The sequence below is a fragment of the Thamnophis sirtalis genome, unplaced genomic scaffold (genome assembly GCF_051295495.1).
Source record: "Thamnophis sirtalis isolate CommonGarterSnake01/CBP01778 unplaced genomic scaffold, rThaSir2_p1.2 scaffold_1, whole genome shotgun sequence".
In the NCBI taxonomy this organism is placed as follows: Eukaryota; Metazoa; Chordata; class Lepidosauria; order Squamata; family Natricidae; genus Thamnophis; species Thamnophis sirtalis.
In genome coordinates, this window is record NW_028261381.1 from 62,907,720 (window position 1) to 62,920,022 (window position 12,303).

The window sequence follows — 12,303 nt, forward strand, 5'->3', positions numbered from 1 at the left end:
GAACAGGCAGGACCCTCCAGCAAACTGGATCCCTCTGTGAAAAAAGGCAAAGGGCACAAGGGCTCACTTGAAAGGTCTTCACCAAGAGCCACAGTGGATCCCAGGGAGATTTCCAGGCCCCATCAGCCAGAACCTAGCCCAGACCATCGCAGCAGGGAGTCAGCTTCCCCTGATCGTGAGGCCCAATCCCCCGAGGACAGTGAATTCTTGTCTGGGGATGACTATAGGTCCAGGGATCCGTCTCCAGAAGCGTCTTGGGGGTACCCCGACTCCCCTAGCTCCTCCATTGGAGAGGAACGAGATTCTATCCAGGATTCTCAGTGTGGGAAGTGTGAATCCAGCTCAGGCAGGCCTAGCCATCGCAGGCCCAGTAAGCAGAAACTGAAGAGGGGTAAAGGCCCTGCTCTTTCTGATGAAATGAGGGAGGTAATTTCCTTAGCCATTTCCCAAGGGATAGCTGAAGGCATTAAGAACAGGGGCTCTCGCAAGGGCAAGGCCCCAAAGGAAAAGCGCAAGCATAAGGCCTCCACTTCCAAGGAGCCTGTATCCTCCTCTCAATCTTCTAGCCCATCTCACTCTGGGCTTTCAAGTTCTGAGCAGGAAGAAGGGGAAATTTCGTGCTTTCTGAAGACGAAAACCCTACCCCTGACAAGCCAACATTCACTGGCCTGTTTAAGCCGTCCTTATTCAAGTCAATCTTACACAAGGCCATGACGGCTACAGAGTTAGGTCCCACTTCCAGGCCTGAAGCATCTCAAGCTTCCACATCCAGGGATCATAAGCATGGCTTATTCAAAGAAACAATAGAAACCCCTGAGGTTATTCCTGTGCCTGACCTCTTTATGGACGCTGTACAGTGGCTACAGCCAGGCACCCTAACCAACCCCAGTGGGGGGGACAGAGCACTGTATGCCCTGGAGGGGAAAATGGAAGATATCCTGAAATTCCCCGAAGTAGATGCCCCAGTTGTGTCTCTAACTTCCAACTCAAACCAATCCCAGTCTTCCTTTCGGAGAACATTCCGAGGAGGAGGAAAAAACAGTGGTGGCTCCCGTCCTTTTCGCAAGGGAAAGTGACGGTCGCAGGGATCCCCCCATCGGGGGTCAGCTACAGCTGTACGCCGACAGGTGGGAGGAGATAACATCCGACAAGTGGGTCCTCAACACCATTCGGAGTGGCCTTGTCCTGGACTTTCTAACCTTTCCCCAGAGAAAGTTTCTCCGCTGTCCTACCCACAGGAACCCAGAGAAGAGGGAGCGCATGAGAGCAGAAATCCGCCATCTCCTAGAGATAGAGGCGATAGAGCCAGTCCCCAGGGATCAGAAGGAGAGGGGCTTCTATTCTATCCTCTTCCTGGTGCCCAAGAGTTTGGGGGGGGGTGGGCCATCTTGGACCTCAAAAGTCTAAATCAGCATCTGGCTTACAAGAGGTTCAAGATGCAGTCACTCCATTCCATCCTGGACTGTGTGAGGGAGGGGGACCTATTGACATCAATAGATCTCAAAGAGGCCTACCTGCATGTCCCCATCCATGTGGCCCACAGGCGGTTCCTGAGGTTCTGTTCGGAAGGGAAACATTTCCAATACAGGGCACTTCCCTTCGGGATATCATCTGCGCCCAGAACATTCACCAAAATTCTGGCAGTGCTTGCGGCTCATCTCCGCAGTCATCCGGTTCGTCTGGAATGTTATTTGGACGATATAATTATCCATTCTCTCACCACCAAGCAGGCACACCGCGATGTTTCTCTAACTGTGCAGACCCTGCAGCACCATGGCTTCTCTGTCAACATGGAGAAGAGCCAGTTCCGGCCATCCACCTGTATACAGCACCTGGGTGCAGTTATCAACTCTACCTGCCAGGTATTTCTCTCTCCAGACCGGCTGTCCAACCTGAGACGCAGAGTGAAACACTGCAGCCTTGCCAGGTCGGTACCAATCATTCAGCTGTCCCAGCTCCTGGGGATAATAATATCATGCCTGAGGGTGGTTCCCTGGGCTCGTCTTCACGCCAGGGAGCTGCAGTGGTTCCTGCTGCCAATGCAGAGGGCCAAGGCCAGCAACTCACACAGGCGGGTTCGGCTCCCACGAAAGGTGATCCGGTCTCTGGCATGGTGGAGGTCCAAGGCAGTCAAGAAGGGCTGCTTGTTCAAGGAGCCGAAAAGACTAGTTGTCACCACGGACGCCAGTCTCCTGGGATGGGGCGCCCACTGTCAGGGCCACCTAGCCCAAGGCCGATAGACTCAGAGGGAGGCCACCCACAGCATCAATTGGCTGGAACTGAGGGCAGCTCGCCTCGCACTGAGAAGGTTCGCCACTCTAGTAAAAGGGGCTCATGTACTGTTGATGACAGACAATGTGGCGACAAAAGCGCATATAAACCGGCAAGGGGGCACTCGATCAAAGGCCCTCATGCTCGAGGCGGAGGCACTGGGCAGGTGGGCGGAACGTCATCTGGCTTCTCTCAGTGCAGATCACATCTCCGGCGTAAGCAACCGGGAAGCAGACTGGCTGAGTCGCCAACGCATCGACCACTCGGAGTGGCGCCTGCACCTGGAGCTGTTCCAGCAGATCGTGAGGAGATTCGGCAAGCCACAGGTAGACCTGTTTGCCACACACAACAACACACAGCTCCCATGCTTCTTCAGTCACTACCACTCACCCCAGGCGGAGGGAACAAACGCGCTGAGGTCAGTGTGGCCTCAGGGACTTCTGTATGCCTTCCTCCACTTCCGCTCATTCCTCAGGTGGTGAACAAGCTCCTGGCCGAAAAGGCAGACCTCATTCTGGTAGCCCCCTTCTGGCCCAGAAGGCCCTGGTACGCAGACCTGGTCAGTCTCTCAGTTCAGAGACCGTGGAGAATCCCTCGGGACCAAATTGCCCTCAGCCAAGGGGCCATCACCCATCCAGAGCCCCAGTGGCTACAGCTAGCCGTTTGGCACTTGAGGGGGAGCTCCTGAGAAAGCAGAAGTTCTCTGACCAGGTCATTCGAACAATCCAAGCGTCCAGGAGGCCTTCTACTACTAGAATCTACGATGCCACCTGGGCCACATTCTCTCAGTGGTGCAAGACTAGAGACATAGAGGCCTCATCAGCCTCGATCCCTCAGACCCTAGACTTTTTGCAGGAGGGTCTGGATAAGGGTCTTGCAGTCAGCACCCTCAGACATCAGGTTGCAGCGCTGTCTACTATCCTGGCTAGGGGCTCCTCTCGCTCTCTGAGTCAACTTCCTCAGATCAAGAGCTTTCTAAAAGGAGCAGCGAACATCAGCCCTCCAGCTGTTCACCAGTATCCGTCTTGGGACCTTCCATTTGTGCTTAAGGTTCTGACGAAAGCCCCATTTGAGCCTTTGAGAAAGACCAGTCTGCGCCACCTTACCATCAAAACTGTCTTCCTGGTGGCTATTACATCTGCTCGCAGGGTATCCGAGCTGGCAGCTCTTTCTGTCAGGGAGGATTTGTGCGTAGTTCACCCAGACAGAGTAATTCTGAGACTTGATCCATCCTTTACTCCGAAAATTAACTCTCTGTTTCACAGGACTCAAGAGCTTATTTTGCCCAATTTCTGTCCCCATCCTTCTCACCCTAAGGAGCGTGAGTGGCAGAAGTTGGACATGAGATGAGCCGTGCACACGTATGTAAAGAGGACAAAGGACTTCTGCCGTTCAGAGGCGTTCTTTGTCTCCTTCCTCCCTGCGTCCCTTGGCCACAAGGTCTCCTCTCACACAGTGGGACGTTGGATACGCGCTTGCATCAAGCTGGCATATGAACACTAGGGCAAAACAGCTCCGAGACGGGTCACCGCACACTCCACTAGAAGCGCAGCAGCTTCTGCGGCCTGGGCAACCCAGGCTTCTATTCTAGACATTTGTAGAGCGGCCACATGGGCTTCCCCCACGGCCTTTATCAAAAACTATAAGATTGACACCTTTGCCTCAGCCAAAGCCTCTTTTGGCAGAAGAGTATTACAAAGAGTGGCTGAAAGGCCAGAGGCTACGGCGCTTCCCCACCCTGGGACTCAATAGCTTGGGCATGTCCCAGCATTGGACTCTCCGAGCAGTGCACTGGAGAAAGACCGTTGGCTTACCTGAACGGTCGTTCTCGGGGCACTGCGAGGACAGTCCAAATCCGCCCGGGGTGTTTATTATATTGAACGATGTGACTGTATTGACTGTAACTGATTACAGGACGGTTTCCTTCGTTTTCGAACTGAGCATGCAGAGGCAAAGGGAGGCGTGGTCAACTAAAAACATCACTCAGTCCAAGGGCAGATAGGCTGTGTTAACCCAGCATTGGACTCTCTGAGCAGTGCCCCGAGAACGACTGTTCAGGTAAGCCAACGGTCTATTGTTTCCAAAATCTAAATCTAGCTATTCCCACATGTCTGTGAAGAATACGGCTGGTAGCCAAGGTTTTTTCAACTAAATACAGGCAGCCTTCAGTTAACAATTCCTCATTTAATAATTGTTAGCAGTTACAGTGGTGATGGAAAAAACCGATGACACCAGATCTTCCAAGGGCTGTAAAGCAAAAGAAAGCAGAAATAAAATATATGTAGTCATGGTTTCACTTAATAACCAAATTTCTGGTCTCAATTGTGGCTGCTAAATGAGAACTACCTGTTGTAATAGTGCTCTCTCTCTCTATAAACAATTTTATAAAATTATCAAATATCAGCACTAGATAATATAAATCTTTTGGCAGGTACTCCCAGCTAAGATTTTCCAACTTCACAAAGTTCATGGTAAAGTTGTGAGTTTTTTAAACATTGGAAATCACTTCACCTTTGTGGCCCTTTTATTTAAGATAATCACTGAGAAATCCTATCCACTACTAACTGGAACATATAAGTTTAATTATATTTGTCTGACAACTGATTTCTTCCCTCTTGCCATTCTCTCCAATTTTCTACTTGCTGGCCTTTTTTAATAGCACCAGTATCTTCTCAAAATTCAAATATGGCTACTAGCTCCAAAATATTCATCCAAATCATCTCAAGAAAAAGCAAACAGCTCATAAAAAGCACTTTTATTTAACACCACATATAAAAGTTTACACTTAAAATTTATCTTTGTTTTGTCCAGGGAAGGCGATGGCTTCCAGTGACTTTTCCCCTGAGTGCACAAATATCTCTACATGCCCAGAGATAAAAATATGCAAAAAATTTCTCAGAATCCCCATTCCAATAACCAGCACGCGCAGCATGGATTGCAGTCTAAATTCTAGACCAGTCTGAATGATGAATTCTGCAAAATGAAGCCAAAATAGTGAGAAAGTTTACAGATTTGCAGTGAGGGTTCCCAGGTTCATGTTTCTGATCCATCACAATCCAGTTCTCTGCATAATCCCGAACAATCAAATTCCTTTGTGTAACTTCCACCATAATCTCCAGCAGCTGCTATCCAACCAAAAGTGACAAGTGCAGGAACAGTCTTGAAGAAACTCTGGAATCTTTTTCAGTACAATAGAAAATATTCTGCCAGACTGGCCTGACTCTTAGTGCACAGGATAAGACCCATGCACAGTCAACTGAATATATTTTTATACATCCAAGGATCTTTGGATATGAAGAAAGAGGATGCATACCTATTACCCAGTTGCAGTTTTCAAATGTTGTTAAAACTCCCAATGGCAGCAAAATTTAAAATTGTTATGAGCCACGAAGACTGGAAGGTGATCCAAGAATCACCCATCTAATCTCAGAGGAACAGTAAAGTTGTAGTTGAGAGTCAATTCACTCCAACACTTCTAATACTGTCTTACGGAGAGCAATTGAGAACATTTCTTCCCAGGGCACACGTAGCCATTCTACCAATTCAGCCAGCAAGTCAGGACATTCTGTGCGCAAATGCCAAGTGCTTTCCACCTTTAAGACCTGCAAAAGGAAAGGTGGTGTTCAATTTACCAGGAATAGCCTTCACACTGACTGCAGTTAACAGGTCTCCATTGGGAGGAAAGATATATTTCTAGATACAAATTCCACTCCAAACTCAAATGGACCAAAGGCATAATTTGTTTTGAGCATAGTAAAAGATATGTAGAATTAGAGATAAATTAACTATACAGCAATGCTCATGTTTTCTTGGTAGCCATTTTTAATGGTACCCACACCTGTAAACTTTTTAATATCCTAGAAGGAAATCTCGAGCATCATTTTTTTTACCTCATCATAAAGTTGCAGCTTTACATCACAAGGGGAGAAACGGTAAAGTACTACACCACTGATGCTGCTGATTGGCTCACTTGCTTTCAGCAGGATGCAGTCCTTGGGCTGTTTCTCAACATCACTGCCTGAGCCAGAGGAAGGCTGGGCCTGTTGCCGCTGATGATCTTCTTCCACCAGGAATATATTACTACGAGTACTCAGCAAAGTCACAGGAAATGCAGAAGATCCTGGAAAAAAGAGTTGCTTGGGCCACTTATAAAAGTCCAATGAACAAGATTGTGCTATATTCTTGTTATCATTGAAAAAACAATGGCACACACATACACACAGAGCGGTCTTCATACCTTGGATGAGGTATGTCAGTAAGTAGAAGAATGGTCTGGTTGAACCACTCGCAGCTTCTCTTGCAAGATCCTTATCAATCAATGGCCTACAGCACAGACACAAATAATTAGCAACACACCTAGTATCATCACTTTCACTTACCATCCCTTGCCTTAATTTACCTCTCGTAGAAATTGAACCTCCTCCCACTGCATCTCCTAGGCATGCCACATCAACTCTAAGCCTACCTACTTACCCAGTATAAAAGTAACAAGCTTCTTACCATAATGGGTGCTGTGAGTTCATTTCTACCATAGTGCTGTCTGGGATTTTACTCCTGCTTTTTGTTGGCAGTTCTTCTATGAGGTCTGCATGAAGACATTAAAAGAAGCCTTGATAACAGAGGGTGAATCTTCCAGCAAAAAGGTCTAGACTGTTGCCTCTGAATTCTAAGTCTGTAGATGTCTACTGATACTAGCACTTAGCAATACAGGTTGTCCTCGGCTTAGGACAGTTGGGACTGGATTCATGATCCCTGAGAAAAGCATTCGTTAAATGAGACACCCACGTGACTGTTTTGCTTAACTACTGCAGTCCTGGCACTCCTGGTTGCAGCCGTTAAATGATCTCCTGAGTCATTAAGCAGATGGAGTGAAAGAACTGACTGACAAGTTCAGCACCCCTTTGTATGGAGAAGAGGACTGCTCCAGCAGCTTGAAGGAACAGAGGTCACATCTTCGGGATGTGAACTCTGTTACTCCACAAAAGGAGCTTGATTCTCCTCCATGCACAGAAGGAAACTGCTCTGGCGGCTGCAAGAATGGAGCTTGGATCTTCAGGATCTGAGCTCTCTTTCTGCACCCTACTGTAGTTCAACACTCTTTAAGCCAGCCCCCAGACATGGAGAGGGAGTCCTTTCAGCAGACAGCACAGCTTGCAACCTTCCCTGCTGGCTTCCCCATTGATTTTCTGGGGAAGCTTGCAGATAGCAATCACATGATCACAGGTGTTTGGCAATCGTTTGTAAGTGCTGTAAAGCATCATTTCCAAGGCCATTGTAACTTTGAATGGCTGTTAAACAACTGGGTGTAAGATGAGTATCATACAAGCTATCTTCAGACTGATATTTTTGGCTGACAACCAGACAAAAAACTTAGATCATGAACATAGCCCAATATCTTTTCTTACATGTCAAACATTGGAGAAATCTTCTGCAGTGGCTCTGGTTGCGAAACAGCAGCATGTAGGAGACAGAGGGATTCCCAAACTCCACATGCAAGCTTTGATGACATAACCCCACCTCTAAGCAAGAGAGGTCAGACAGGAAGTGACAGTCTCCCTTCTTCAGCCAATCTGATGGTTGTCCCCTGGCAGATGAACCAAATAGCATGTCACCATACAGCAAGGTATGTCTACTCTACCAGAAAAAAAAAAGAGGATGCCTGTTCGGCAAATGATAACAGTGAGAAAGATTAATTGCATTTTTATCAGTTTAGAAGAACATATGCTTCTGCAACAAACCACTATATAAATGAACTCCTTGTTCTCCCATCCAAGATATTTTAAGTGGTGATCGAACTCATAATTTTCTTAGTATGGAGTTCCCTCCTCAAAAAGGCTTGACTGGCATAATGTAACATTAAATCTTCAATGCCAATTTTTTTATTATTTTGACAGGCTTTTTGCTATACTTAAACATTAAGGTGTTAGGTTTACTGCACTGGAATTTTATCTTGTTTTGAAGACTGCTCTGGTTGTTCTTAAGAATGGAATAGAAATTAAAATGCAGAGGAGCGACAGCTCAGTGATATAACTGTTTTCTATGAATAAAAATCCTAATTCAGCTGCTAGCATCTCCTGCTGAAAGATCTCAGAAATCAAGAAATTGGAAAGTTCTCCACGATTACAGTGTCTGATTCCATATAACAGAGATACAGACAGACAGATTAGTTTAAGACAAACTTCTAAGCATACAGATACAACCCTAAACAGCACTACTCACTTTATCTCTCCAGTTATCTCCAACACATGAAGTCGGACATCTGAAGCCACCAAGAGAGCCAAGAACTCCCCAGGCCGTCCATTTTTCACAACCGCTACCTAGAAGGAGCATGCGAAAATAATTATGCCACAATAATTCCAGGTATGCTCCCAATAGCAATTTTATGGAGAATTGCTTTTCATACCTTGAGAAAACATTTGAACTCTTCTACCTTTTCAAAGACTTCCATATCTAAATAAAGTTTTAGCCTATGGTCCACAGAGAATAAGTCTCGCATGCCTAACATACTGTTGGTAGCTAAAAAGAAAAATGTTAAGAATTAATAAATTGGTTTCAATGTTGAGTGATCAATAGTATCATTTAAGATGCTGCTTTCAGAATCACATCGCACAGCCACATGACAAAACAATCCATTCTGCTTCTCTATCGCTCAGTGCTCCTTAGAAAAGCAAAACAAGTTGCTTTTGTTATGCAACGCAATTTAGGAAGTGGCCACCATTTTCCACACAAGGCAGATGAATTTGGTTTATGTGACAAATTCAAACATGCACTTTTCATTCACACTGTTTTTTAATATAGACTCTTTTTTAAAATATGAAAATTGTTAAGTGACTCCAACCAACACACTGAAATGAAATGAAATACATGCATACATATGTACACACATATATAAATCTCCAACCATCATTTTCATTTGTAGCAATCTGAGAATGATGCAGGTATCCACTCAGACAATAGATGTTTAAACAGAATCACATATATGTCCTTAGGTGGAAACAGGCAGAAAATGTTGGTGTTTCTGAGTTCTAAGGGGCTGCAGCATGCCTAACTTTCTTTTTTTACTGTTTAACCTGAATTTATCAGTACCAATTTCTATGCTATTATTATTAAAACTTAATACTCTATACTGAACAAACCTGTTGGGTGCATTCTAAATACAGTAACAACTGAAAATCATTAAAGGCTTTTAAAATAATAGCCATACAGTGCCTTAACAACCAGCAGATGGTGCTCTTGTTTTACTGCTGATTCAAAATAACCATATATTCACTAAAGCATAAAATGTTGAGGTTGCTGGGAGGGAAGTAATTTAACATGTGTATTAAACTGGATCTGAGTAGAGGATCTTGCTATGGTTTCCCAAGGCCATTGCTTTCCCGTGATTCCACAGATTTATACCACACCAAGGCCCATATTAGCTGTTAGTAGGTAACTACTCACGGGGACTAAGGTTCCACTGCTCCTCATGCTCTGAGCTCAAGGACAGCTGGGAAGGGGTGTGACCACTGGAAGGACCATAATGGTAGCTTCCCATCAAGCTTCCTCCATTGGTATCTGTGTGGCTGAGGGAGGAATATCGACTTTTGGAGCTCAAATCCCTCCTGGAAGCTTCCACTCCTTCAGAACTGCGAGAACTGGAATGGGCTGCGCTGCCATGATCATTACTAAGTTCTTGAATCTGGGTGCTGGAACTGGTTCCTGTTTCAGAATGATTGTCATCACCAATGTAAAATTTTCCGGACTCTGCCTCTTGTTGGCTTTCATTGAAGGAATCCTGAGAAAACACTAGAGCATTCGAATTCTTCTCACATGGTATGATTACCACATGATCACTAGAGCAACCAGGACAGATAATGGTCTCACTGGAAGCAGCAATTTCTGAGGAGACAGGAAAATCATTCCTTTGCATCATAGTCCAATAAATCAAATACCAGGTTCTTTCCAAAATCCTCATTCCCCAACCAATCTCAGGAACCAGCCACCCAGCACATTCTGCACTCTGTTCTTTAATCTCCAGATAATTATCTCCAGTGTTTTATAGAGTTTTCACTTCAGCTTTTTACATACAATCCTGAGCAAACATTTTTCTCAATAATCAAATAGAATGTCAGAGTAATTTCCTTTTAAAAGAAATCCATTTAAATATGGCTTCAAATGAATATATCAAATAATGCAATATTTTACCTTAAAGATATAATAAACATAAAGCCAAACAAAAATCATGTTCTTATATTTTGCTATATTTATTCTCTTTTTTCTCTAGGAGCTCAAGGTAACTTATTTTGCATCCATCCATCCATCCATCCTTCCTTCCTTCCCTCCTTCCTTCCTTCCTTCCTTCCTTCATTCCTTCCTTCCTTCCTTCCTCTCTCCCTTCTTCTCTCCCTCCCTCCCTGTAAATTGATTTAGAATGACTGGCTCAGAGTCATGCAGTGTAATTAACGAAACTGGGAGCAGACCTGGGACCTGACCTTGGTCACCCCAATTTTGGTCCAACACCTCATATATTGAAATTCCACTGTGACATATTCATAACAGAATACAGAAATCGGGCACTAAAAAGTTAAAATGTGGCTTAATATAGGATAACTCAAAGTTCTAGTTCTGTAGGGGAATCTAAAAAATATATTAGCAAACAAATGTTAATGGGAACCCAGCCCAACTAATTTCAGATCAAAATTAAGACTTGTACATGGTTCTTGTTATCTCTCCAGTCGCTTGTCTCCCAATACAGTTTACATTAAAAGATTAACTTTGATTGTAAATAAATGAAAAGTTGGCATACCGCATTGCAAAGCACCAGCTTAATTTGATTTCCAAGAATTAATCAGGTCAAATGGGCTTCATATGCTTTTTTGGAAAATAATGATTGGTAGCAACAACTCTATTGTTTATTTACAGTATATCTATTTCCCCAGATGCATAAATTGTATGCAGAATACTAATTATTTTCTAATATTTCATTTGTAATATGTAAAGTGAAAACAGAACATGACTCTCGAAAATACCATGAGTGCCAAGAAAATAAACAAATGAATTACTGAAGAAATCAATCCAGGGTTTTCATTAGAGACACAAATGACCAGACTTAAATCACCCCACTTCAGACACTTTATGAGAAGACCTAGCTCTCTGGAAAGGGATCTAATGCTAGGAAAAGTGGAGGGAAAGAGAAAAAGAGGACAAGCAGCAGCACAGTAGATAGACTCTGTTACAGTGGCCACAGGTCTACGTAGGGCTGAAAGATACAAAATGCCAAGTAACAGACAAATCACCATGGAGAAAATCTATGTGGTTGCTAAGGGCCAACAATGACTTGATGACATAATCAATCAATTTCCCCATTAAAGATAAGCAGGGATATGGTTGATATAATATTTTGTTTCATAATTCACAACACATGCTTAAAATTCTAAGGGAACTCTCTGAAAGGTTGGTGACAGTTGCCATTGGTCACAGACCCCTCACTCCATTATTCCAACAGCACAGAAAAAAAAGTAAGATAAAAAGATATTAGCCTAAACAATACACTATACCTTGCTCAGACATGGCTGTACCCTCTTTTGTAGCCTGACTTTGTAACTGAAGTATCTGGAACCCAAGGAATTCTTGTTTACATTTTAGACATTGGAGCTTTGGACCTTCTGCCAATCCTCTGTTCTTCCTATTTTTCTCCAGGGTAGGTGCCAGCACTCTGAGTAAATCCTGGAAAAAGCAGTAAGACTTGAATACGTTTGAGAAAACAAGTATCGTATTTCATATATATGATGACATTTTATAATAGTCCTGAATAAAGAATGCCTACTTTTGGGAGGGAGGGTGAAGGAAATAATATAATATAATGTATTAATTGCAAAATAAATTCTAGAGAGAAAAATGCCTTGTTTACAGAATTGCTTCATAAAGCATGAATGGTTATAATTGCCATGGATGGCTTAAAAAGGATTATATAGAGATATTCACAAAACGACCGTTGACTTACCTGAACGGTCCTTCTATGTGTGCTGCAAGAGGAATCCAAGCATGGGTTAA

At 44.1% G+C, this 12,303-nt stretch overlaps 1 protein-coding gene across 11 annotated transcripts in view; it reads right to left on the reverse strand.

The window, feature by feature from the left end:
• Positions 1–4,222: 4,222 nt before the first annotated feature.
• Positions 4,223–12,303, reverse strand: part of STK11IP (serine/threonine kinase 11 interacting protein) — a 45,542-nt gene continuing 37,461 nt past the window's right edge. For 6 of the 11 annotated variants that reach the window (XM_087713445.1, XM_087713466.1, XM_014064216.2 and 3 more), the window contains 8 exons: positions 11,808–11,976; positions 9,712–10,149; positions 8,675–8,787; positions 8,491–8,588; positions 7,677–7,855; positions 6,772–6,856; positions 6,162–6,594; positions 5,012–5,873 (listed from right to left, as the gene is read on the reverse strand). In XM_087713445.1, coding sequence (XP_087569571.1) covers positions 5,733–5,873; positions 6,162–6,594; positions 6,772–6,856; positions 7,677–7,855; positions 8,491–8,588; positions 8,675–8,787; positions 9,712–10,149; positions 11,808–11,976 — 1,656 coding nt within the window. In that variant the 3' untranslated portion in view covers positions 5,012–5,732. Of the gene's footprint in view, positions 4,519–5,011; positions 5,874–6,161; positions 6,595–6,771; positions 6,857–7,676; positions 7,931–8,490; positions 8,589–8,674; positions 8,788–9,711; positions 10,150–11,807; positions 11,977–12,303 lie in introns of those variants that run through there. The other 5 variants (XR_015696421.1, XM_014064211.2, XM_087713460.1 and 2 more) reach the window with 5 other exon arrangements.